This window comes from Habropoda laboriosa, unplaced genomic scaffold (genome assembly GCF_001263275.1).
Source record: "Habropoda laboriosa isolate 0110345459 unplaced genomic scaffold, ASM126327v1 scaffold243, whole genome shotgun sequence".
Classification (NCBI taxonomy): Eukaryota; Metazoa; Arthropoda; class Insecta; order Hymenoptera; family Apidae; genus Habropoda; species Habropoda laboriosa.
In genome coordinates this window covers 158,099-183,732 of record NW_017100433.1, presented here as the reverse complement: position 1 = coordinate 183,732, position 25,634 = coordinate 158,099, and the positions used below count along the sequence as shown (strand labels likewise).

At 31.1% G+C, this 25,634-nt stretch overlaps 5 protein-coding genes across 6 annotated transcripts; 2 read left to right on the top strand and 3 right to left on the bottom strand.

Moving 5' to 3' along the window:
- Positions 1-1,620: 1,620 nt before the first annotated feature.
- LOC108575870 (diphthamide biosynthesis protein 4-like) lies at positions 1,621-2,144 on the bottom strand. Its single transcript, XM_017938782.1, has one exon. The coding sequence runs from the start codon at positions 2,142-2,144 to the stop codon at positions 1,725-1,727; it is 420 nt and encodes a 139-aa protein (XP_017794271.1). The 3' UTR covers positions 1,621-1,724.
- A 1,339-nt stretch (positions 2,145-3,483) lies between these two features.
- Positions 3,484-9,767, bottom strand: LOC108575793 (ecto-NOX disulfide-thiol exchanger 2). Of its 2 annotated transcripts, none has more exons than XM_017938688.1 (10): positions 9,650-9,767; positions 9,237-9,498; positions 8,550-9,139; positions 8,241-8,458; positions 7,958-8,152; positions 7,635-7,866; positions 5,908-6,014; positions 4,192-4,386; positions 3,789-4,098; positions 3,484-3,701 (listed from the first exon to the last, which is right to left on the bottom strand). In XM_017938688.1, exons 1-10 carry the CDS (start codon positions 9,696-9,698, stop codon positions 3,484-3,486), a joined length of 2,376 nt encoding a protein of 791 aa, XP_017794177.1. In that variant the 5' UTR covers positions 9,699-9,767. The 2 variants fall into 2 exon arrangements, with proteins under 2 accessions (XP_017794177.1, XP_017794178.1); XM_017938689.1 differs by having other exon boundaries at positions 7,635-7,818.
- Positions 9,768-9,776: 9 nt separating this feature from the next.
- On the top strand, positions 9,777-15,247 carry LOC108575795. Its single transcript, XM_017938690.1, has 10 exons — positions 9,777-9,990; positions 10,154-10,263; positions 10,323-10,379; positions 10,448-10,588; positions 10,672-10,766; positions 12,426-12,565; positions 12,940-13,071; positions 14,585-14,697; positions 14,791-14,861; positions 14,928-15,247. The coding sequence occupies exons 1-10, from the start codon at positions 9,914-9,916 to the stop codon at positions 15,096-15,098; spliced, it is 1,107 nt and encodes a 368-aa protein (XP_017794179.1). The 5' UTR covers positions 9,777-9,913; the 3' UTR covers positions 15,099-15,247.
- Positions 15,248-16,919: 1,672 nt separating this feature from the next.
- Positions 16,920-19,246, bottom strand: LOC108575857 (arf-GAP with dual PH domain-containing protein 1-like). The gene is made up of 6 exons (XM_017938771.1): positions 19,141-19,246; positions 18,142-18,367; positions 17,866-18,064; positions 17,412-17,771; positions 17,103-17,325; positions 16,920-17,020 (listed from the first exon to the last, which is right to left on the bottom strand). Exons 1-6 carry the CDS (start codon positions 19,220-19,222, stop codon positions 16,953-16,955), a joined length of 1,158 nt encoding a protein of 385 aa, XP_017794260.1. The 5' UTR covers positions 19,223-19,246; the 3' UTR covers positions 16,920-16,952.
- A 2,095-nt stretch (positions 19,247-21,341) lies between these two features.
- Positions 21,342-24,906, top strand: LOC108575838 (protein halfway). Its single transcript, XM_017938746.1, has 8 exons — positions 21,342-21,416; positions 22,739-23,012; positions 23,167-23,481; positions 23,556-23,725; positions 23,839-24,021; positions 24,200-24,358; positions 24,437-24,553; positions 24,634-24,906. The coding sequence occupies exons 1-8, from the start codon at positions 21,411-21,413 to the stop codon at positions 24,904-24,906; spliced, it is 1,497 nt and encodes a 498-aa protein (XP_017794235.1). The 5' UTR covers positions 21,342-21,410.
- The last annotated feature ends 728 nt before the right edge of the window (positions 24,907-25,634 follow it).

The following is a 25,634-nucleotide window of genomic DNA, read 5'->3' as shown; positions in this document are numbered from 1 at the left end:
AGGAAACGGATGAATGAATGAATGAATGAATGAACGAATGGGTGCGTGCGTGCGTGCGTGCGTGCGGGCGGGCGAGTGCGCGTGAGAGAGACAGAGAGAGAGAGAGAGAGAGAGAGAGAGAGAATAAAAATTCGAATGAATAGTAAATTTAGATTTAAAAATGAAACAAAAAAGTGACCAGTTTGGTAAAAATATTCATTGTAAAATAAGTTCTTTGCTGTACTTCGTATGGCTTATTTAAATTTTTCATTAATGTTGATTAAATTAATTATTATGGGAATTGTGCATAATTTATTGGATAATATAATCAATATTTAATAATTTTTTAATGAAATGAACGCTGCTTTCTATTCATTTTTTTTTTACATTCGTATCACTTTTATTGTCATCTAAACTGTTCATGCATAGATGTTCATACAGAATCACACGATTGCAACTCACAACTAATCTTTTGGGTTAAAAATATATATTGGAGAACCATAGCGATTTCTAGTAGTTTATCGATTCTAATATTATATTACATTGCATTGGAACTTGGACCACTTTCTTTTGTTGCTCGTTAATCAGAATATAAACGAACGTGTTACGCGAAGGAAACAACGAAATTCGTGCTATGAAAACATAAAAAAGAATTCAATTAATTGTATTTCTTGTAACTGCTAATTTATAACGCACGCAATTATGCGTTTATTATAATCATTTAGTCATCTAGTAATCTCTCCTCTCTCTTTCTCCCCCTCCCCCGCATACGCGCGTGCAAAAGATTTAATATGTTCATGCATTTAATGTGTACATACAATAAAAAAAATTGAAGATTACAAAACATAAAAGAGGGATTTTCAAAGGTACGAAATAATACTCTATATTTTGCATTTTGTTCTGTTATTTGACATATTAAAAAAGGAAACTACTACATAAAGTGTTTGTGTAAAATCATGTTATATAAAAGTACTTGCAATTTGTCTATATTGTGTTACAATATAGGTTCTTTTATTATTTCCACAATTGTCACAAAAACATAATTGTGAATAATGATTATATAAATGTAATTGTACATAAACATTTACATCTCCATATTTTTCAATTAACAAATACTCGTCGAAATATTTCCCATGCGTAACACGTTCAAAAATCATTCGTTATTTATTATTTGCCAATTGATTGGACAACTAGGGTTAATCGAATATTCGTGATAGTAATTTAATTGGCTTGTCGATATTTAAATAAAATGTATTGATTTTGACATTAGTAACAAGTCTGGTTTTGCCATGGTGCAATAATAAGAGTTGCAAATTTATCCATGTGCAATATGCACGAATCAACTGAACAACATAAAATCAGTTATCATACAAGAATAAATATAAATAAGTTACAACTTTGTCCAAAGGTATTATAGATTTTTATAGCAAATTAATTTTTTTCTATAAACTGTGTCTACAGAAATTACATGTGCTATACAAACACTTAATTCTGATCGACAATAAATCTAGCAATTTCTATTGCCAATATAAAACACGATTCGTGTAAATGCAATTTTTATTATTGAACCTAGGATATTCTAAGGATCGTGTTTTTATTTGTATATTGCTCAATAGTTTATATTTGTAATGATGTGTTATCTGTTGTATCATTTTTTATAAGAAATAGAAAATGTTGCTGCATTTTAAGTCTTGTGTTTTTTATCTTGCATCTTAAACATATCTTGCGACCTTATGGGAAAATTGTTATGTTTCCACAATAATAAGAAGAGTACATTCCAAACAAGGAACATGTATCGATTGATTTTTTTTCTGAATGTATTCCCTTGGGATAGAATAGAACCCTCCACATCTGCATTGATAGTTCAATATATTTTTATCGTTATCCATCACTTTCAGCTCATTAGCAGATATTTTGGCATATATCAGAATGCTCTCAGAATCTAACACTTCTTGCTCCTGAATACCATCGTATTCTGCTCTCAATGTAGGATCACGTAGAATATGCCAGGCTTCTAAGACATACTGAAACTTTGTATTATCAAATTCTGATGTATTTTTATCTGGATGAAATTTTAAAACTAATGTACGATATGCACGTTTTATATCTTCATATGTTGATTCCTTGGTACAACCAAGAATATCATAATAATTCATAAAACTCATAATTTTAATTTCAATTTCAATATGAGTTTAATGCAGTTACAAACTGATATAAACGTGCTGCAGTGTTACATATACATCATAGTAACTGTACAAAACGATCAAAGTAAAGTTTGACTAGGTTACATAACCTAACTTAACCTTATTTGCACATTCTCGTATAAACAGAGCGTTATTCAATTAAGAAGGTAAGAATAACATGATATGCACAGAAATTACAAACAATGATTAACTTTCAAATGTTTGCGATCATAATAAATAGTAAAATATTTCCTCGGACAAAGTATTCTATTAATATTAAAATGCCTTCTTCTACAAACTAAAATGCACTATATGTATAGTGATCGCAAAGAAACAAAAACGCACTATAAATATATAACTACAGTAATCAACTGAATCTGATAAATTGATCATCCTTTTTTCTATCAGATTTATAATTAAAGTTACATTGAGTATATAATGTGGACGTAATTGTAAATATTATTTCATCGTACGAAAATTAAGCGATCATGGTGTAAAACGTATCGTTAAAATAATAATATTTTTACATATTCATTTGATATCAATAAATCACTTTGTAATTTCTTAAAAAAACATTTTAGATCCTATATAAACGTACGTAAATATCGCTCATACGCATCTTATCAATTAAAATCACTGTACAAAACCACATTGTTACTTCTTCCTAATAAAAAGTCACTATCAGCAAAACAGTTAGAGATTAAACAATTTGTCTTTAAATAAATTGAAGATTGATAGGTCGGAAATAAAATGGAAAAAAGGAATTACTCATAATTTGTGTACTACAAATTAAAACATATGAATATATATACTACTCTACACAAGAAGTAAAATAATTTAGTAAAGAATCAACTACATTTTAGCTTATTTGGATGGATCGTAGAAAATACACAAAAAAATATTATGTAAAGCTTTGGTTTGTTAATAATAAAATATTTCTACAACATTTCGTCACTTCGTTAAATTAAAACTTCACTTGGGATAAAAGATTTATTTCAGCTTTACTGTTAATTAATGATAAATTAATTTTCATTTATTTCTTTGTAATAAGTTTAATTAATTCTTATTAAGCAATATTTTTCTTTTTAAGCTTTTAAACAAAAATACACCACCTTTTTTTAAAGTCTTTGAAATTGATCAATTTTATTTACAAGTGTTCTGCTCGATTACGGCATTACGAAGTAAAGATTTGCTACAAGAATTATAAGTATCACAATAAAAATCTATGTAACATGAGACACACCATGACATGATGATATTATAAAATCGTTGAACAGATTTCCTGTTAACTTTTCTTTCAAATTTAATGATTACACACCAATCAATGACTACGATAAACGTTAAAACCTGAAAATTGCCAACGCCTTTCCATGTTTGCTCCGATACCGAATAAATCCTGTTTAAAGACTTGAGGAAACCGTTGCATCAGAGCTTCTACTTCATTTGGCTTTATACCTGGTTCCATTTTTTGTAAATAGGACCACAAATAATCTACGCTTGCACCGAACGGATGAATATGTAAAAATGTCGCTATTAGTCCTAGAATTATAGAAAGATAAATCTATTAAATTTGAAGTAATATTTCAAGTAGTTGAAAATTCACTGAAATTGACCCTTCAAATTTACCTATCAGCTTGGCATCCTTTTGAGTAATCTGGACGAGACTAGAAGTTAAAACTAATTGTTTTGGAGTTCGAGGTTCTTCGTTGATATCATCATCCTTATCTAACGTTATTATTTCGCTTTCCCGCGGTTCCTCCTTCTTCGTGGCATTTAGCTTTACAGTCAAATCCTTAATTTTCTGGTCATCTTGGGCTTGCTGTTTCCTCGACTGCATCAACTGTTCTTGCATGCCTTTCAAAGTTTGTTGCAACATCTTCATTTGCTTATCCTTCGCATCAATTTCACTTTTTGTCTCCGATTTTAATAAATCTACCTACAAGAAATGTAAATTCCTCATTTTTATAACAATTCTTTGACATTACGTTGAACACCTAGTTTTTGATCAGCGGTGAAGATTATCGGATACCTCGTTCTTATACGCCTCCAACTGACACCGAAGGCTATCGTTCTCTTCCTTCAACGCTTGCAATCTTTCCAAATCTTCGTGTGCATCCGATTGATTGCGCAGTTTTTTGCGTTGTGGTTCCTCCTCCGAATCGGAAACTTCCATCTCTCCTTCACCTTCCATTAAAGATTCTTCAAGTTGTACCGCTTTAATTTCCTATAGCAATGAAAAAGCATCATTCAGTTCTTTCTCATTCGAGTTTATCAATGAAGGCAACATCAAAAAACATGCTATATATTTTTTTTTTGGATATATATATTATATATAAATACACATTTGTCTCTCTTTTTTTTAATACTGATATGGCCAAGAAGTTTATAGAATTTTTGCAACATTTGACCTAATCTCTTGAGATGTGACGTATTAAAACCAAAAATGCATTTTTATAATGCAAAGGTCAAAGTTAAAAATATTATGCGTGTAAGATGGTCTTTAAAACGGATAACAATAATGAATTTTTCACAGAGAAAATTAAGTTTCCCAGAAATCATGTGCTTACCTGAAGATCTAATGGAATAGAGAAGCATTTAAATAGATAGATAGATAGATAGATAGATAGATAGATAGATAGATAGATAGATAGATAGATAGATAGATAGATAGATAGATAGATAGATGGATAGATAGATAGATAGATGGATAGATAGATGGATAGATAGATAGATGGATAGATAGATAGATAGATAGATAGATAGATAGATAGATAGATAGATAGATAGATAGATAGATAGATAGATAGATAGATAGATAGATAGATAGATAGATAGATAGATAGATAGGTATACAGGTAGACAGGTAAATAGGTAGATAGGTAGGTAGGTAGGTAATAGGTAGACAGATAGATAGATAGATAGATAGATAGATAGATAGATAGATAGATAGATAGATAGATAGGTAGATAGGTAGACAGGTAAATAGATAGATAGGTAGGTAGGTAGGTAGGTAAGTAGGTAGGTAGGTAGGTAGGTAGATAAATAGGTAGATAAATAGGTAGATAGGTAATAGGTAGACAGGTAGATAGATAGATAGATAAATAGATAGATAGACAGATAAATAAGTAAATAACTAAATAAATAATATAATAAGGCATGTTATAACGTTGTAGCGCCTTTGTCTATACATGTATGTGTCTCGATCAAACATACCTATCCTTAAAATACAAAAATGAATAAGTTTATGCCAAGTGTTTTTACGCTCCCGTTCTCATATTCTCGTTCTTGGAGTAAGGTAAGAAGAAATCCGCTTAATAAAAGTGAAAATCATATTTTAGCTTAGAAATTGATGTTGTTTCGGTTGTTACCTGTTTATAAGATCCAGTGAATGGTACCCGTTTATTTCGAATGAACGAAACCATTTATCTCTTTACCTTTCACGTTCCAATATTTCCAAAAAGTTTAAATGTACCGGGTACAGATCTCGTACGGAGAGAGCACACGCCTGACGAGGACGTAGGTATCGAAGTCGTTCGTGTCCTTTGATCTCTACTTACCTTCCTTTTGAAAATAACTCTTTGCAAAACGCGTGTGCGTGGGGCATATGGATGAACAACGTGCAATCGCATAAAGAAGCGGTTTGTGACTCGTTAGATTTTATCGATGAATTACCGTTGTCTAATTATCAAAAAAAAAGTGTAACGTACTGGACACGGGCTACTGACATGGGAATGCAAATACATACCGAGGATTGTTTCTTCCACATTTCGATGTTCTTCCGTTGAGCCTTTGTGAAGTGATCCCAGACCTTCTTGTGGCTGGCCGCAGTAAAGACGCGTTCAATCTGACTGACTGTTGATGACATGGTCGCATGTTGCATACAAAAACACAACAAATCTTCTGTTGTATACCCTGCTTTAAACTCTACATTCGTTTTGATCTAACACGTTACTCTCGTTATAATCATCTATATACACATATATACTTTTTAACACATTCTTTCCAATATTCTTCCCACAGTATCACAGATGTTGTGTATATATCCGACAACGTTTCTATATCATTCAGATTCGAACGTTTCCTTCACACGTACATACATCATATTATATATTTCAAAGTTATCCTGATATACCTAATCTCTCCCCTCCCCCCCCCCCTTTCTCTCTCTCACTCTCTCTCTCTCTATCTCTCCCCCTTTCTCTCTCTTTATGTGACTGTATAGAAATATTTCCTGTGTTCAGCTAAGCAATCGTGTCATAAAATTACTTATCCGAGTATAATATTATCAAAAACTGCTTTCACCATCGATCGAGGATCCTTTTCGAGGTTCTTGCAATTCGGCTGCCAATCAGTCTTTTCAACGTACGATCACGATTAGTGCTTATTTTCCTTGGAAAATGTGCACTATTCTCCTAACAACTTACAACATGTAGAGGCTTCCGACGTTAAGACAATGATCTTACGCTACGATTCCACCGATTTGACATTTACACGACTAAACACGATACACTATTACACTACACGTGGCTATGTTTGTAGAAATAAAATGATCGCACGAGTTAAATCAATGAACCAAATGCAAAATGGTTAACAAGAATCATAGCGTAATGTCATCTTCGCAACAAATATTTAGCCCATCACCCTTAATCCTTAGCATTGCAAGCATGCAATTCTTAGGTACACTATATTTCTATAAAATGAAGTTTTGTAGTATTTGTGCTCTTTCGTTCAATGATTAGAGCCTAGAGTCAGAAGACAGGATTTCTTCACCCACCTTATTTTCTCCTACTGTCTTTGATCCTTCTACTGACTTGTCTCGATCGTGCATCGACCACAATACACTCGTTATATAATAAATTTCTTACAATACACCTGATGTTGAAACTCAACGAGGATGAAATTTTTTTAACGACCAAAATTCGATACAAAACGATCGACGATGTTAAAGTTTCGATGTTAATAAAGTTTCACTTGATTTCGTGTGTTTATCTTTCTCTGATAAATATTAGAACCTTTAATATATCAAAAGTGACGTACCTTTGCAATTGCTGTATAAAGATAAATCCCGTATTTATTAGATTTTATGTTGTAGCTTAGTAACTAAGCCATTATGCAGTAGCTAAGAATTTGTCAGATGTACAACAAAAGAGAGTACGCACACTTTTGTTATTACTAAACAAGACGCGTGAAATTCTGACGCAATCGCATTTTGGCACTTTTCGTATATTGAATACCCAAAGAATTATAGAATCCTTACTTTATGGCAGAAAAACTTACCAGACAAAGCAATATGTATGTAGATTTGCTCTTGTGTACATAAAAATGTACAGTGGTACAGAGCTATCTTTTTGAAGAAAATATATATGGATAGATAGATAGATAGATAGATAGATAGATAGATAGATAGATAGATAGATAGATAGATAGATAGATAGATAGATAGATGGATAAATATGGAGTATATAAACGTACATTGTATCAAGAGCCCCTGCATTCTGCCTTTCATTAGCTCCTTTGCCTTCTGAAGCTCCTCTTCGTATGCAACTTTTTCCGTGAGTAACCTTCGAACGTGAGAATTTGTTGACTGAATCATCGAGTAAAAAGTGTTAGCGTTGCGTTTGGTACAGTCTCCACGCTCGAGCCATGTCACGACAACCTGGAACGATTTAATGCGCTTGTTTTGTAACGGGACAGAACGTGTTTTCTGGAATTCAAAAGTTTTAATCTGCAGAAACATTGAACACAACGCTTAAATATTTTACAGAACAAATATAATTGCGATAATCATTACTCACTTGTACCGCTTTCATAAATGTATCGTCTTGTTTAATCTTCTCGCAGATATTCGATGCTTCGTGATCAGTGTAATGTACTACTGGCGGAGGACTGGACGGCGCCCTTTGCCTTTCCTTCTCAACTCGTTCTCTATGGCGTTGTTCCCTTTGTAATTGACGCTGCCTACACTCCCATTCATATTGGTCGTCTCTAGCCTTTAGTTTTTAACGTAGTACAGATAAATAAATGTATAAATTCATCGTATACTTAATGATAAATTACTTGTCTGCTGCAGTTACAAACCTGAGCAAAATCCACATGGAGCCTGCCAGTGTTTGCAGAATCACCACTGGATCCTATTCTTACTCTGTATCCAGACAAATAAATAGCTGCGTCAACGCTACTCTCGAGTACAAAACGTATGTGGCAAAAATTTTTCTTAGAGAGTCGTAAAGTGGTTATCTCTCCACATCGTTCGAATATTTCTTGAATTATCGTTTCTGTGATATTTTCCGGCAAACCTAAATAAAATTTACAAGAATTCACCAAGATTATTTTCTATTAATTCTGAGCTTTCGTCTAATATGTGAGTGAAACACGGATAGGAAATACCTCCGACAAAAATTGTTCTGCATCCTGGAGGTCTTTCTCTAGTTGTTGGAGGTGGAGCATTCGGATTCGGTGGGAACAGCGTACAACTTTTACAATGTATAATTTCTTTGGTACCTTGTGGTGTTGTTGGTGGAGGAGGTAAGGCACCACTCATAATTTGGGCAGCATCGTTCATTATTTGTTCCGGTCCTAATATTTGTGCACTTATCATACTACCATCATGTGACATCATTCCCATGCTCATAGCTCCATAACTATGAGTATGTCCCATATGTGGACCTAGTGTCATTTCACTCATCATTGGTCCCATTGGTCCCATCGGAGCCATTCCCATCACTGGATATCCTACACTCATTCCCCAAACTCCTGTTGCTTGTTCCATTTGTGCTCCCAGATTCGAAGTGCTTCCAGTATTTGACGATGATGGAATTTCATTACCGTTTGAATTATTATTGTGACTACTATTGTTGTTGGTAGAATTCATATTGTTTCGATCATCTGGCCTTCGTTCTTCTCTTCTATCCCTTTCATTTCGTTCTTCCCTTCTTTCTCTATCTCTCTCTCTTCTGTCGCTTCGGTCACTTCTAGATCTGTCTCAAACAAGAAGAAACAACGTAACAAATATAGATATTAAAAACATTAACATAATTTTGTAATTATTTCTATATAAAAATAAACGGAGAAAACCTTCTGTTATCTCGATTATCTCTGTTATCTCTATTTTCTCTTTCACGTCGAATTTCATTCTTTTCACTTCTTTTATCACTGCTATCTTCAGAAGTCTCTCTAACCACTGGTGGTTGATTCTTATTCGTACTGAATTCTAAAGGAGAATCATTCATCCCAGGCATTGGTATTGGTGGAGGTAGAGGAGGAAATCCTTGGCCTGTTAACTCCATAAAGCTTTGAGGTCCTGCGATGGGAGCAAGGGCTCCCATCGGTCCCATACCTGAGGGTATATAATACTTTAAAGTAAAGATGTTTACGTAATTACGATAAAATAAACATAACTTTTAATGCAATAGTGGAGGATGATTTGGATAAACACAAAGAATATCGGAAATTGATGTAAAGTATACGGTTATGATTTTCAAGCGTACCCATTGGTGGCATAGCGGCCGCTGGTACACCCGGAAAATTGTAAGCCATCTTCTATTAATTGCTTTGCGATTCAACAGTTATTTCTCGATAAATTACAAATAATAAGAAGATGAAGAAAATGAGTTTACTTTTTCGGAATACTAGATCATCTCGTTGCAAGCCCTGCATCCAATATGGCAGGAAGACAAATTTAACCTCCTTGGTTTTAGAGTTTGCACTCGGATAATTTTCTTCATAATATTCATGTTAATTCATTTGAGATCATGAGGTGTAACGAATATACCAAAATTATTGGAAGAAACGTAATTTTAGTACCTTATAAAGAGAAACACGTTAAAAGGCTGGTACCGTTCATCTTTTATCGATTATCGACATCGTTTTCTGTTCTAACAAAAATATCCGCCATTTTTAAATAATTTCTCGTGTTTGTTTAAAAAATAATTAGAAAATTGTTATAGCGTATTAATAAATTCGTTTTTAATTTTATATTGTTTTATTTTTAGATATCACGAATGGATGAAATCAGCAGAACTGCAATATTTCACTGGCTCAGAGACTCTAACATTAGAAAAAGAGTTTGAAATGCAAAAACAATGGCATCAGGATCAAGACAGTGAGTAATTTTTTTTTAAACATGCAATTCCATGGACGACGTATTCTTATTTGTTTTAGAATGTACTTTTATCATTTTGGAAAAATCTGTTTTTACTAAAACTGGAGATGAGATAGGTATATAAAATATTACTTTACATTTTATATTATATTTTTTACCATGCAATGATATCCATGAATTTTAGAAGCTATGATCGGAGATACAAATTTATTTTTTAACGAATCAGATCAGCCAAGTAGCGCAGAAATTGAAATTATGATAGCAGAAGTTGCTTATAGAGGAAAGAAGAGAGGTTGGGAGTCTACAATTATAATGCTACTTTATGGTATGCAATCTATGCTTTTATTTCTTTTTGTTTTCACTCAAATCTCTTCTCTATTCTTATGAAAAGTATCTTTTCTAAATTAGGAACTGATATACTAAACGTAACTAAATATACAGCGAAGATTAAATTCGACAATGAAAAGAGCATAAAGATGTTTGAAAAACTAGGATTTCATGAGGTAAACTTTTTTCTTAAATTATTTATTCAACAGAATATTATGATCAGTAAATAATGTCTATACTGTAAATTAGGTACAAAGTAGTCAAATTTTTCAAGAATACACTTTTGAAAAAGTGGTAACTCAAGATTGGAAGAACTGGTTATGTTTTGAAATTATGAGTGCAATTAGTTATGAAATTTACAATAAAGAATAACCTTATCACCTATAAATTGTAAAAATGTGTAATAAAATCAATAATCAACAAACCATTATTTTTCACATGTTTGGTTATAATTTTCTTGTATCATGAATTATTCAACTATGAAATTCTATGAACGTTTAAACGTTTACAACTACCATAGTGTATATCATGTTGTGATATCAAATAATCCTCTACTTCATAGTTGCTTACAATTGACACAACTGAGACGTGATTGGTTTTGATTATTTCTAAGTGGTTTGAGCCGATTACACGTGCACCGCGTGTGTGCGCATATTCAACAAAGCACTGTTTCAAACGTGAAGTTCTATTTTATTCAATAATTAATCGAAAAGGTACTTGGTAATATATTTGATACAATCAAAGACATAGGTGAGTATTTAATATTATATATACGTACTTAGGTTACTATTCTTTTCTCATACAGTGTAACGTAAAAATCATTGTTTCGAAACTCTAATGAAAAAGTGATGTTAAGAAAAGTATTTTTAAAATGAATTACTTGTATTTTTTTTATTGAGACATTAGTAAAAAATTTTCTAAAGGTAAAAAGACAGAAAACTGCTGGATTAGTTAAGACAAGAGATTCGGTGGCGCGCATTTTTAAATCATCCAAATTACACAACAATTTTCGATAACAGAAATTCAAATGTGTGTGGTGTGCGAATTTTGTAGAAGATAAGTAAAATATAACACATCGTACAATTAACTTATATCGCGTATATGTATATAATCATTATTGCTCGAAAATCATAATGAATACATACTATTTAGAAGAGTTATTCAATTTCTGATCCGAAATTGGTGATAAAGAACGATAAGAGTTGAAAAAATATTGTTTGAATTTTGTACGAATTTTTAAAACACTATAAAAAAAATTATTCGATTTCGACATTGTGTTTCTTTAATATTTATAAAAATTAAGGGAAGGTTTTCTATTTGCATTACCGATTAAAATGTACTGTTTTGGCCACCACCGTGTTGTTTTATGGCTTCGAGTATATTTAATTGCATTCGTATTTAAGTAATGTAGAATCTAAATAATAGTTTAACCAATGAATTATCGTTAGTTTATATTTTCTAAATACAGAGATCAAACGAATATCCCAATGATTAATGGTGGTCAATTTCGTTACACTGTTATAACAGTATGGTAAGTAAATACGCGAGAAAAACTTTCGTAATACATATTGCTGTAAATATCTGTTCCCTTTTTCGATTTTCAAATCAAATCTATTCGACTTTCTTACATTTTCACACTTTCATTATGTACTTTTCAATCATACAAACTTTCTGATTTTTTCATCAAAAGTTGTTTCCTCGCACTATCTGTAACACAACGCCTTAATTTACAGATAATAAAACGAAGGACAAAACGAACGAATTGGACGAGCTGCAAGTCGTAAAGAATCATGTCTGTGTCTAGGATACTACAGAAATTGAGAAGTTCTGCGCAGAAACGACCGCTACTGTTTAATTCAGTAATATATGGTACTTTTTACACTGGTGCTGAATTTGCACAACAAACATATAGCAGATTATTCAAGGTAATTACTTTTTTTGATACACGATCAATATGTATACAGAAACAATTTATGTGATAAAACATGGAAAATATGTTCTATTTATTGAAATCCTTTCCAAAAATATAAATACAAGCTTATTGCGCTTTATGTCTTTATTATGTTTATGATCTTTCTGCCATCCGATAATTCGTGTTACATAAGCAAAAAAATTATGTTTAAGAAGCAAATTGTATGTAGAGGAGACATTCTTACAGGAGAGATAAACGTGTAAAAGTGAATTTCTTTTGAAAAAAGGAAAGATATACATACATACATAGAATTCTAATCATTAGTGTTTTGTAATCGGTCAATCTGTTCGATTATAGTTTTCGTTATCGCCAGTGTCGGCGGACACTGAAGTCTCCACCGGACTTGAGATCGAGGAGAGGTCGCTATTTGTTTGGAGAAAAAAATTGAACGAAAAATTGGGTTTATTGGATGAGGATAGTTCAAGACAATTCGAAGGTTACAATTGGGCTCAACTTAAGCGATATGCTATCTACGGCTGTTTCATTGCAGGACCGTTGTTACATGGATGGTACTGTGTGTTGTCATTCTATCTTTTTATACAACGCTTTATATTATTTTTCGACGCTTTTTATCACTGATTACTTATCACATTATGCTTTTACATGATAAGGCACCCTTATGTACTATGCGCACGCACCTATGTATATGTACGTGTAATTATTTTTGCAATGAATCAAATCCAACAATAATTCTAATTATCGTGTCAAGTAATTACATAAAAATATCATCAAATGATTGTTTTTCTTAATCGATTCGAACATATTTATCTTTAAAATGATAATAATGATATTAAAAATTAAAGGAACATGTGATATTAAAGCATTAATGCAACTTACGCGGGCGCGTGCGCGCGCACACACACGCGTACGCGTGAAAAAATTCGGGGAATTTGTTTAAAATACAAAAGGGATGTACCTCAACTTCTAGTTTCCACCGGCTTCTTCTTCGAATTCCCTGTGGGCATGTATACAGCGATCTCAATGATTTTTCTATGATTCTATGCATCCCTCTGGAAATCCTCAAGAGCGAGTGTGTCATGGATCTTTTGAATTGTGTTCTTTCGATCTTTCAGTCAGAACTTCATCTTGAGGAACAGGTAGATGTTGAAGGGGGCAATATTTACGGGGCTGATGGGAGAGGGGAACAACTACAAGCGATGACTGAGTTGATGCATTGTCCTGATGGAAAAGCTAGTGGTTGGTTTTCCAATTATCTGGACGTTTACGTCAAATGTTTTTCCTTTACCTTTTCACAAGTGTTCACGGTAAAAGTCGTTTCTGAACAATACCTTAAACGTAAAAAAAAAAAAGAAAAAAAAACGATCAACAAGAACTTTACATTGCTACAATTTTTCCAGAATTTGGCGACTTTAACCGTAACGACGTCTTAGGATCATAACCGTAAACCTATGATACATCTCCAGTTATAACCTCAGAGATGAGTTGGTTTTACGAGTTTGTCTACAATCTACGTTATGCTCTTGCCGACGGTTGTTCAGAATGTTCATCATCGTCGACAGACGGTCATTTACCCTTGAAGTGTTTGTCAGCATGCTAACTATTCGCGCATATGGATTCACAACGGGTCCTGTTGACTCTTTCTAGCGGCAGAAGTCTGTATTATATTCTGGTTCGTGCGCCCTATTCAAATTCCTCGAATTTTTCAATAGCATCACATCGCGTATGTATGTATGTACATATGTTTATATTAAAGAGAAACAAAAATTATGGTTAACAAATAACTAGTCATTGTTCGATTTTGATACTTGGGGTCTCTCGTAGACACCTGCCATTATAGATACCAACTTCAAATAAACTACTTGTCCACTGGATGACGATCACACGATTGCATTCGTCGGTACCTTTGGCCTTTTCTCGACTTATCACCTTCGGTGAGCTTATTCTGCTTCGCCATTTCTATATTTATACAAAACTCGCTTGTTTCTTTGTTAATGCTAATGTTGGTAATTAAGGATGACTAATGTTACCATTAGGGGGTATAGTAATGTCTGTTCTTATCAGGTATAAATGGTTGGATGAATTTTACAAAGGTAAAACTATGAAGACTGTTCTCGCAAAGCTTTTGGTCGACCAATTTGTTCTTACACCACCACTGATTACAGTGTTCTTCATCAGTTTGTATTCCATTTTTATTTACATGTACATGTATTTAGCCCTCTGTCCTTAGATAGCATTATAATTCAGTATTATTTTCATTAACGTTTCAGGTATGAGTCTGATGGAGAGTAAACCAAATGTGTTTGATGAATGTAAAGCAAAATTTTTTCAAACGTTCAAGGTAATTACAATTGTGTTATCTTTAATGTTCAAGAGGTTCATACATAAACAAATTTTTTGCTTCTAGACTTCATGTATGTACTGGTTGCCAGTCCAATTTTTGAATTTTCTACTGGTACCACCAGCATTGCGAGTTTCTTTCGTTAGTATAGCGGCCTTTTGTTGGGTGAATATTCTCTGCTATTTAAAAAGTACACCTATATCTGAATGTAGTGATAACAATCAGATAAAGTACTGATTTCTTTCGTTGATATGTTTGCTTCGGCATACGAAAGTTGTTCAGTAATGCAGTGTAACAGAGGACATATCGTACCTAAATAAACAATTATCAGCAAGAAAATCGAACGATACGAAACGAAACGAAAATATGTTTAACAAAGGAACAATGTCAATGAAAAAGTGTTAATGAAGAAAACGGATTTGCAATATTCAGAATACAGAAACTTGATACTTTTTTAAATCTTTTTTATATTCCGCTAAAGAATTTTCGAAATCGATAAATTATCTTAAAAAATATTAAACACATATGTGCAAGAAATATATCTTGAAAATATACATTTCTCTTTATACGTCTATTGTAATACACGCGATATTATATTCGAAAATATGAACAATTACAATTAAATATATCGCGTTATAACGAGTAATTCAACGAACATATTGTGCTGCAATGTATAACTTTAACGGAGCGGAAATCAAAAACTACCTTGCAGTGTAATTAATAGTATTCTATGAAGAAGATATAATTTGTACAATCTAGAATTTAATTAATTAATTTAAGAGATTCAATAAAGTCGGTAAACATGTAAATGAATCGTATATGTACATGTACGCTAAATTTACAATTGTGCAAAAAACTTAATGCTAGACAGATATGAGATTTATTACTGTTCTTGAAACGTATTTTCAATGGTATAATTGTAGCTATTGAAAATATTACTTTTTATCTTTGAAACAGTTAAAATATTTTTATTTTTCCCAATTTGCATGTTTATGAACGCGAATATACATGAAGTCTCTTCATTCAACACAGTCTTTTTAGTCTCTTACATTACAAAAGAATTTAATGATTATACAAATATGTATGTAAGTTTTATAAGAAAGTTTGAGGCAATGAAAGTTTATAAGCATTTCATGTATCTAGCATAAATATTGTCCATATAAAAATTATAACAGATTAATTGTATAACACATGTATTCGTAGCAATATAATATGTACCATCATGTATATAGAATCTGACTGACTCAGTTTACTTTCATCTTACTGCAATCATATAAAGAAGTGCAGTTAATAGGCCATAGAAGTTTATTACTTCTACACAGAATTTCATTTTTATTCATGATTTTCTGTTTATTCTGGAAATCTAAACAAATCAACAATATAACCATCACAAAACAGAAGAATACTGCGAAATAATATTCAATATACCAAAACGGTATCCAAATATTCAAACATTCATTCACAGTGTTCTAGTTTTATTACATTCTTCCAGGCATTACACAATGTTAACTTTAATGTTTCAAAACGAATGCTACATGTTCCGAAGAATTTTGTAAATTTTCATTAATCGGCGAATAAATATTATGTGGGTAATATCATTAAGTAAAAATTGTTCATGATTCAAAACATGATACTGTCAGCTTGATTCGACAGTAAGCAAAAAGCATTCTATAATAAAAATATCGTCGAAGAACATATCAACCTTATGTTACGTTTATGTTAATTTCATATTACGTCATCAGAAAGAACCATTTAATTCAATATATAGAGCTCATTTGAATTTACTATTTGATCATATTAACCTTTCTAAATTGATTAGCAATATTCATATGTGAACATTGAAAATTTCCTTATAAAAGATATTTACATTTAAAAGATACTCTTTTAACGTTATACCTATATACGTATAATATATAACGTGTTTTTTTACGAATAAATATGTATGTATGTATATTCGACTCGATCGATGATATTGTGCGGTTACAAAACGTTATCGCTACTTCCTCAACAGTCCCTTAACAGAACAGCTCAATTGGTTCATCTAATATTTACTTTTAACAATTAGGAAAAGCACCTAAGAGGGATCCAGCCCTACCTTGTAGAAGAAAATATATTCATTGTTCCACTAGCTGTGCGTTTCCTTATAAGACGTGCTGCCACTACAAGTTTTAAATTATACGCAACAGTATTAGAAAGCATTCAATTTTTTTTTTTATTTCTACTTATTTCTACAATACACACCAGTTGCGTCCTGTGGAGTAAGTGGCTTGTCTATCACTTTTTGAATTACATTCATCCACTGTGTTCTATCATCATCACTTTGAGCAGAAAGAAGATAGAACCGATCTGGTGTTTCAAGAGTAAATGAAAACCCCTGATCTCTTGCACCTGGGGGTACTCCTGTTTTCACTGCAAAACCGTCGGAACTATGACCTAAGAAGATTTCACCTTTCGGATGTGCATCCTTTAAATTCATATAAAATTGATTGATTTAATAAATATTTTCTATTACTCCAAAAATATAAGTATCTATTAAATAAATGTGCACACCATAGGATCATCGTGATACATCAGTTTTCGTCCATCTAATGTGAACCATCTCTTTTTATAGGCATCTGTATGCCTAGGTCCAGTTTTCCATAAAAACCCTTCACGAGGAAAGTCCCTGGTAAGCTGCGAAAGTAATTCAGCCTCAGTTGCCCCTGGATATGCAACCTGCAGGCGATGTAGTTTAGCGCATCGTATTGCCAAATACCAATTTGTTATTACTTCTGGATCTTCATGGTATACATAGATATGTCTTGTTGTACCATCCTTCATGAATGATATTTGTAGGCTGTTTTGATTACCAGTTTTGGGTGGAGCAAAAGCTACATTTAATTCTGATATTCTAAGAACTGCTTTAGGTTCCTTGAAATATATAAGAAAGATCGATAAAACCATAGATAGTACATATGGGATAGTAATCCCATACATATACATGTAATGTTTGATATTTACACACCTTATTTTCTTTAACATGATACTTGAGAGTATCTTCTGCCTCACAAAGAACAAATTTTCGAGGATGATAACGTGAATCTTCTTTGCCACGTTTCATTAAAAATCCTTCCATAAACCCAGAAACGTAATGATTTTGCCTCTCTGGATGACAAAATTCCTCCCTTTCATATTTAGCTCTTATCCATTGTTCTACCAATACTCTGTTGATTAAAAAATGTGACCTTTAAGATACACTTTTTTCTTATTCAATATTTGAAATATACATACGACAACCTACTGTGGTGCATCTGGGCTTGGTCTGCGGTAACAAGGAGGTACACGTTCTTCATAATGAAGTCTAGCTGCAATATTACCAACTTCTCTAATCCTATTTACTTGAGAATCCTCCCACCTGTCCAGTTTTAAATGTTTAACCTTAGATATATGTGCACCCATCGATCTATGTATACCTGCGCATCTTGTGCACACAAATATTCCTATGTTATAAGAAGCCCATTCTGGATCTGGAATTTAATTTTTTTACTTTCTAACTTTCAGATGTTGTTGTCATTTGTCCAATTTGTACAGCATAGAACATGTTTATGATTATACATTTGATGTCAATAAATGAGAACATACAATGTGTTGATTGTTAGGTAGCAAAAAGAAGCTGGACATACGTTTGAAAAAAAAAAATTGCACATTATATGAAATATCTTAGAAAGATATACAGCAAGAGAGGTAAATAAACATAACAAGAAACACAACCTATGTGTGTGAAAACTCTTTATTACTACATACAGTTGTAAAATGAACTGTTACTCATACTTTTATTCTTATTTACATAGAAAACATTCTGAATGTAATTTTAAAATTCACTTTAAAATTCTTTCATCACATTTTTAAATACTTTAAAACGTATGAAAAATTGTATAATTCAATAATTAATTCATATAAAAATATATTATCGCATTAAAAGTTTCCAATTGTGTAAAATGTTTGCTGACTTAAAAAAAACATTACTTCAAAACAACAATGCTGTATAAAGCAATTTCTTCAAACAATCGCAGCAAAGTAAAATTAAATAAAAATAACGGTTTAAATTTCCTTCTTCACAACATTAGAGATACAGTTAAATAGTTTTGTAGTTACGTGTAAACGATACTACTACGAAAACAAAGTTTGAAATTCAATCATTGAATACAAAAGTTGACAACATAATGAAGTAAATTCTTTTCAATGTCTTTTACATCGCTGTACAATAATGTGATAGATGCTTCTTAGAAAACCCACTCACTCTTTGCCCCACAATCCGCGCACGCATTATTACCAGGCTTTTTAAGGAGTTCTACTAGCAACTTCTCGTTTAAGTCCGCCATCTTAAAACACTGACAAACAGCAATGTGTATATTATATACAAAGATCATTTTATATAAAGAAGGTTAACTCGCACGGAAGATTCTTTGTAACTAATCCCTTAAAAAATTATCGAATTTGTGTCATTTTAATTTGTCACATCATGAAATAGGGATTTCTAGTTTTAACTTTTAATCACGGATAAAGTTCTGTGCTTAATAATTACTTATTTAACCACGAGTAATTCTTGTCATCTGTGGTTGTTTTTACCTGTCATATATTACTTACGAGATGTAAAATGTAAAAATGTACAAAAACCAAAGTATACTGGCTTTCATGTTTCAATATGTTATGTTAAAATCAAATTAAGAAGAAGTAATTAATTTGCTTTAAAACTTTAATATTCATTTTTAATATTCGAGTAAAAAGATATATTAATTATTGTTAACTCATCGGATTTTATCATTATATTATTTTTTAATGCAAAATAAACGAAATAACAGTCTTATAAAACATGATATTTGAAAGAAAGGAAAGTGCATAGAAATTAACACCACAATTCTATCTCTCGTAGATTAGTATTTGAAGACAATACTATGCAATGGTAATATTTCAACCAATGTTTTAGATAAAACATGTTTACGAACATATAATTAGATATACCATATTTTTAATACAATAATAAGTAATTAATTATAACGCTCATTTAAAATTAATTATATAAATTACATTCCATCTAACAAGGTTAATTGCTTGTTGACATTGCGTAATAGAAATAGATGAATTTGCAATACTATTCAAATGTTTTCTAATTCATTAATTAGCTATTTCCATGTTGGAATTCAGTATTTACTATAGCAGGGGATAAATGTCATCGACCGATTTGCTATCAATGATTATTGAACATTTTTATTCCATTGGTATAGAGGAATTACATATGTTGAATTTCAATCGCATTTCTTTGTAATTAGTTTTTATGCTCTATTTTTATTTCTCAAATCAGTTTGTTTTTAATGTATTTTCTGATACCATAATACTTTGTATCGTATGTATATACGAATATATACACATACGTATATCCATGCGCAATATTAACTTTCTAATAAAGGAGAATCAAGAGAGTATGAAAAAGTATATCCAAATTGGAGGGTAGACATTAATTGTACATGCGTAATATTATGAACATATACCTTTACTCATAAGTACAACATAGGTACCTTTTATTCGTTCATTCGTTGTTTTATAATAGCGTGAATAACCATTAATAAATATTAATAATACGTCTGCAAATGCTTATAATTAAAATCATGTCTAACTAAATTGATAATTTTCGATTGTAAAAATTGATATTCCTTTGAATCTGTATATAAAATTTTCTTTAATGAAATTACTCAGTTTAAGTATAAAAGTTTGTTAAAACAGCATTATGATTGTGGTATGGCAAAAATTTATTGAATTATTTATGTTAAATCAAGAATGAATCTAAACTAACCTTGTTTGTATACATACATACCTACTTCTAATTCGATTGTTCACAAGTAATAGATGTTATACTCACTAATGATATTAAAGGACTATACATGATACCATTAATTGCCTCACTTTATTACACGTCATTGGCAATGCTAGCAAGTGTTACAAACAATTGAAGTATTTAACTTTTTTTCTAGAAGGGGATTATTAGATATGTTTTTGATTAAATATACTTTTTCATATTTAATGTTAAATTATGAATATTCTTGTAACATTTTTTTATTATTAAAACAGTTAATGCAACGTGACAAATATGATGAACACATAAAGGAAATAAAACATAAAAGAAAAGAGTAGGAAAAAAGCGTAAGATTGATTCCGCTGATGGAGTGATTTATCATTTATACGGGGCAACCGAGTGTAATAAACGACGCGTTCTGCCACTAGCTAACCAATTTTGATTCATTAATAGGTCGCGACCCGTATGACCCAAAGTGTCAGAGACTGCTAAACGAATTAATTTATCCACATTCTTACTGTGAATGCGCAATGTGTGTTTTTCCTCCCCAGTAACAAAATTCTGCTTCTTGTTAATTGTGATCGTTTTTATCCGTGAGTTATCTCTACTACTTGTACGCGTAACATCGTTCTGCTTTGAATTGAAAGCAATCCAACTCGAAAACTTCTTCACGATGTAGAGGGATTTTGTTTACCGGTTTTCTCGTAAAACAGTGCGAGATGAAGGTAATTTGAATAAAAAAGGAAATATTTCCAAAGTTTTGCAGATGTTATTAATTTACATATGAGCCCTATGTCTTTCACCTCCTAGAAATGTTTCAATTAGTATTAATCAGATATTAAATTTCATTTCTTATCGAGACACATCGATACACTGTCAGTGATCCAATATTATTCCTTGTGAAAATTATTCTTATAATTTTCGGAACAAAAAGAAATATATTGCAATAGCAAATGAATTCTATGCCGTTCAATGATGATATATCAAGTGAATATGTAAATATTTTATTATCACAGTGATACGTCTTATACTATGATAATTGAATTCTCGTATATGATAAAGTATTTGTGACTTCATTCAAGATGCATATTTAATGTATCTTTAACTATAAATCAATCGAAAAAAGCGATCACTTTCACGCATTCAGTTGACTACTGTAGCATTTATAGTGTGTTTTTGTTTCCTTAATGGACAACTTTGTATTACACATAAAAACGAATAATTTTAATCCGCATTCATAATTTTTATTATTGTATTTTTATTTCTCTATGTAGAAATATATAAATTAGAAATGCGCAAGATGCAAATACTTTATTTATGAAAAGAACTTACTTTCTTACAGGGATGTATAGAACACGAAATGTTAAACACTTGTTTTAACGATTTAAAAGGTGACAATTTAATTTATTACGTACAGCCCAATTTACATTCGTGATAAAATAAAAAAATATAAATCATGATCATAATATAAATATCATATTATGATATATTCGAAAAAAAGTTGCGTTAAATTCTCGAAATTTTATGTTTATTTAGTATCTTAATTACGATTGTCTTTTGTATAGTAAGAAACTAAAATCAGTAGAGAACCATAAGGAAACAAAAAATATACATATTACCATTATGTTAGGCTTAGTTTATCAATTTTTACCTGATTGCTTAATGAAGATTTTCTTTCCATTTTACCAATTCAATAATATTCGGCCGTTTATGATACAAGATAAGGATCAAAACATTGTGGAGTATATTAATTTTTATTTTACTTCATTATTTACTTAACGTTTCTCTTTAAAGCAATATTACTAGATATATGACTAAAACAGTTTAATTATTAATTTTAACAACATTAAGATTTAGATTTAATAGAGGATTTTATATCTTTTTTCACTTTCACAATATCATGTGTGTCCAAGTGAGTGGTCCAAAAATATTACAATATATTTGTGTGCTAAAATGTTAATAAAGTTTAAAGTCGTCAAATCTTTAGTGCTCTTGGTTTTTATTTATCAGAAGGTTTTGTTTCTTAAAAAATCAATTGAATTAACAGATGCAGTGGTTTGCCATAATGATGTGCTTATACGCTGGAGTAGCAAGCGCAAGGACAGAGGAAGATCAACAAACTTCTTCAACTTCAATTACAGGAATGTCCGGTGGTCTGTTACAGCAATGCTTTTATCAACAATCTAGCGAATGTCCTGATGTTAAGGTAACTGGATGTTCATGCAAAAAGATCATTCTTGCCCACAATAATCCTGAGGGCAATGCAGTGCTCTGTTGCAATTTGGATATTGGAAACTTTGAATCTGAACTTTCCTGTACAGGTTACTATAAAATTATACTATTACATTGACATTTCATGAAATAATGTAGTTTTTATAACAACCATTGTTACTTGATACCTACAAATACAATATATCTACCAAATTTTAGCAAAACAGCTTAAAAGATTTTCTAAGAATGTTTTGAATACCACAGGATTTCCATCAAACATATCTTATATACATATAAGAAATGCAACATTGGATGTATTTAATGTTAGTGAAATTCGATGGAGAAGACTAAAATCACTTGCAGTTACGGATGGAAAAATTAATAAAATAAAAGGGCAATTTCGAATGATGACACCAACAGTATGCTTAAATCTTTCAAACAATGCTCTTATTGAAGTAGAAAACAATTCTCTTACACGATTAGCTCAACTTACTACTTTGGATTTATCTTATAACAATCTCACACATTTACCAGCCTTAAATACAATGAATGGTCGTGAATTTTGGCTTGATATTTCAGGTAAGAGCCAAGCTGCTTTTGAATACCAATTTTATAGATTTTTTCAAGAGTGTAATATAGTGCTTTATGTTTAGGAACAAATACACTATGGTGTCATGATATTTACCAATATATTAATAAAACAGGAGAAAAGCAAATTAATTTTAATCGCGAAAATGAAACTGTATGTTCAGCAAGCAAGACTTGGCATTGGTTTAACACCACAGAACAAGTACCCCTGAAACAAGTTCGATACCTTAGCTTGGTAATTGCTTAAAATCTTACTTTTAGAATACAATATTACACAGTATAAGTAGTAGTTTAGTAAAAATTTTAATTTCATCTTTAATATTTAAAAATTATTTTATGGATTCACAGTTGCAAACAGAATGTCCTAAAGGAGATACATGGCAGTGTCAATGCAACTTCGGAAGATTGGATATTGTTGAAGGTAAACCACCGACTTTAGCGGTGAATGTAGATTGTAGTGGAATTCAAATTACCGAATTACCAGAAAAGTTACCTCGCAATACTATAGCGCTGAATGTATCATACAATAACGTATGTAAATATTCTGTATTTGTTTAAATTATTTAAGTAATATTGCAGCAATAATCTTAAGTACTTTAATTTATACGGTTATTATTTACAGTCTTTGATCATTTTTCACTCTATGTACATAAAGTAAAAACATCTTTTACGTTTATATATTCTTAATTATTATCATTGGTTACTACAGATTACTGCATTGGACGATCTCAGTACTAATCCATGTTACGAAGATATAAGGGAATTTTATGCCGACTATAATAATATATCATCTATAAATAAATTAGAAGGTTCCAAATTTTTGGACAACTACGCTTTCCTTAGTTTGCGATACAATAAAATCAAATCTGTAAGTAAAGTCAAAGGAATTTTTGTGAATAGTAAATATAAATATTCCTAAATTATACAGGATATTTAAATTGTTTAGCTTCCTACATATATTTTAAGCCCTAACACTCACGATAAGAGCTTTATCAGCTCGCGATTAGTAAAACTTGGAGGAAACGAGTTACATTGTGATTGTAATACAGCTAAGTATCTAAAGGTGTGTATATATTATTTAAAATTTAAATATATGTATAACTTCACCCTTCTTGATATTTAATATTTTAACCTTCAACTTAGGTGTGGCTACAAACACGGATATTAGATTCAGATGAAGTGTTGTGTGAAAATGTAAAAGAAAAAGTCGTCGATTTGGAACCTTCGAAAATGTGTGTCTATCCCGGTGACTGGACAGACTATATTTATTATATTATCGCTACAGAAGTTGTACTATTAATAAGCCTGATAGCTAAAGTATCTTACGATTATTGGATTTTCAAAACAGCAGGCTACCTTCCGTGGCCAGCAAATAAAATGCCGAAACTACCTTGCGATTGGTTATGTGAGACCTAGTAATAATGTTTTTTACACTTTATCCAGAATATATAATTTGCTAAATTTGAACAAAGTGAAGTTTAGTACTACTTCCGTAAAGTTAAAGGATTCTGATTTTTACATATTTTAGTGAATACATATATTTTTGTAAGTACTTCCATGTACCTATGCCAAAAATCATGTCTTGAAAATTTTCAACTGAATAGTTGTTTCTAACAATTGCACATTTTACAGAAGTAGTTTACTTAAACAGTACACATATCATATATATAAAAAATTATCTGAATTTCAAACTTTTAAATAGCAAATATATCAAGTGCCATGTTTTCTTAACGGACTAACGAATATTTAAAACTTCTTTTAAAATTTTTGCTGTTAACATCCAATATTACAAAATTCATATATAAATAAACTTATAATTTAAATAATTTGTTTCCATATATAGTAAGTCAAAGTTTAATTAAAGTTTGTGATAGTTTCGAAAGTTGTAATGTAACTCTTAATAAGTAATAATGTGATCACTATTGATGAAAAAACAATTTATTTTAATAAATAATAACGTTAAGCTAATGCTATTTACTCAAAATATGTGTTCATATAAACTAATTTATGCAGGATAGTACATATCAAATGCATAAATTTAATATATTGTCCGTGTGTAATAAAGATGTGATATTTTTCACTAAAAATTGCTGTTTGTATGCAATATTTATTAGTAGTTTATAATTTAAATACACCAGTACGAT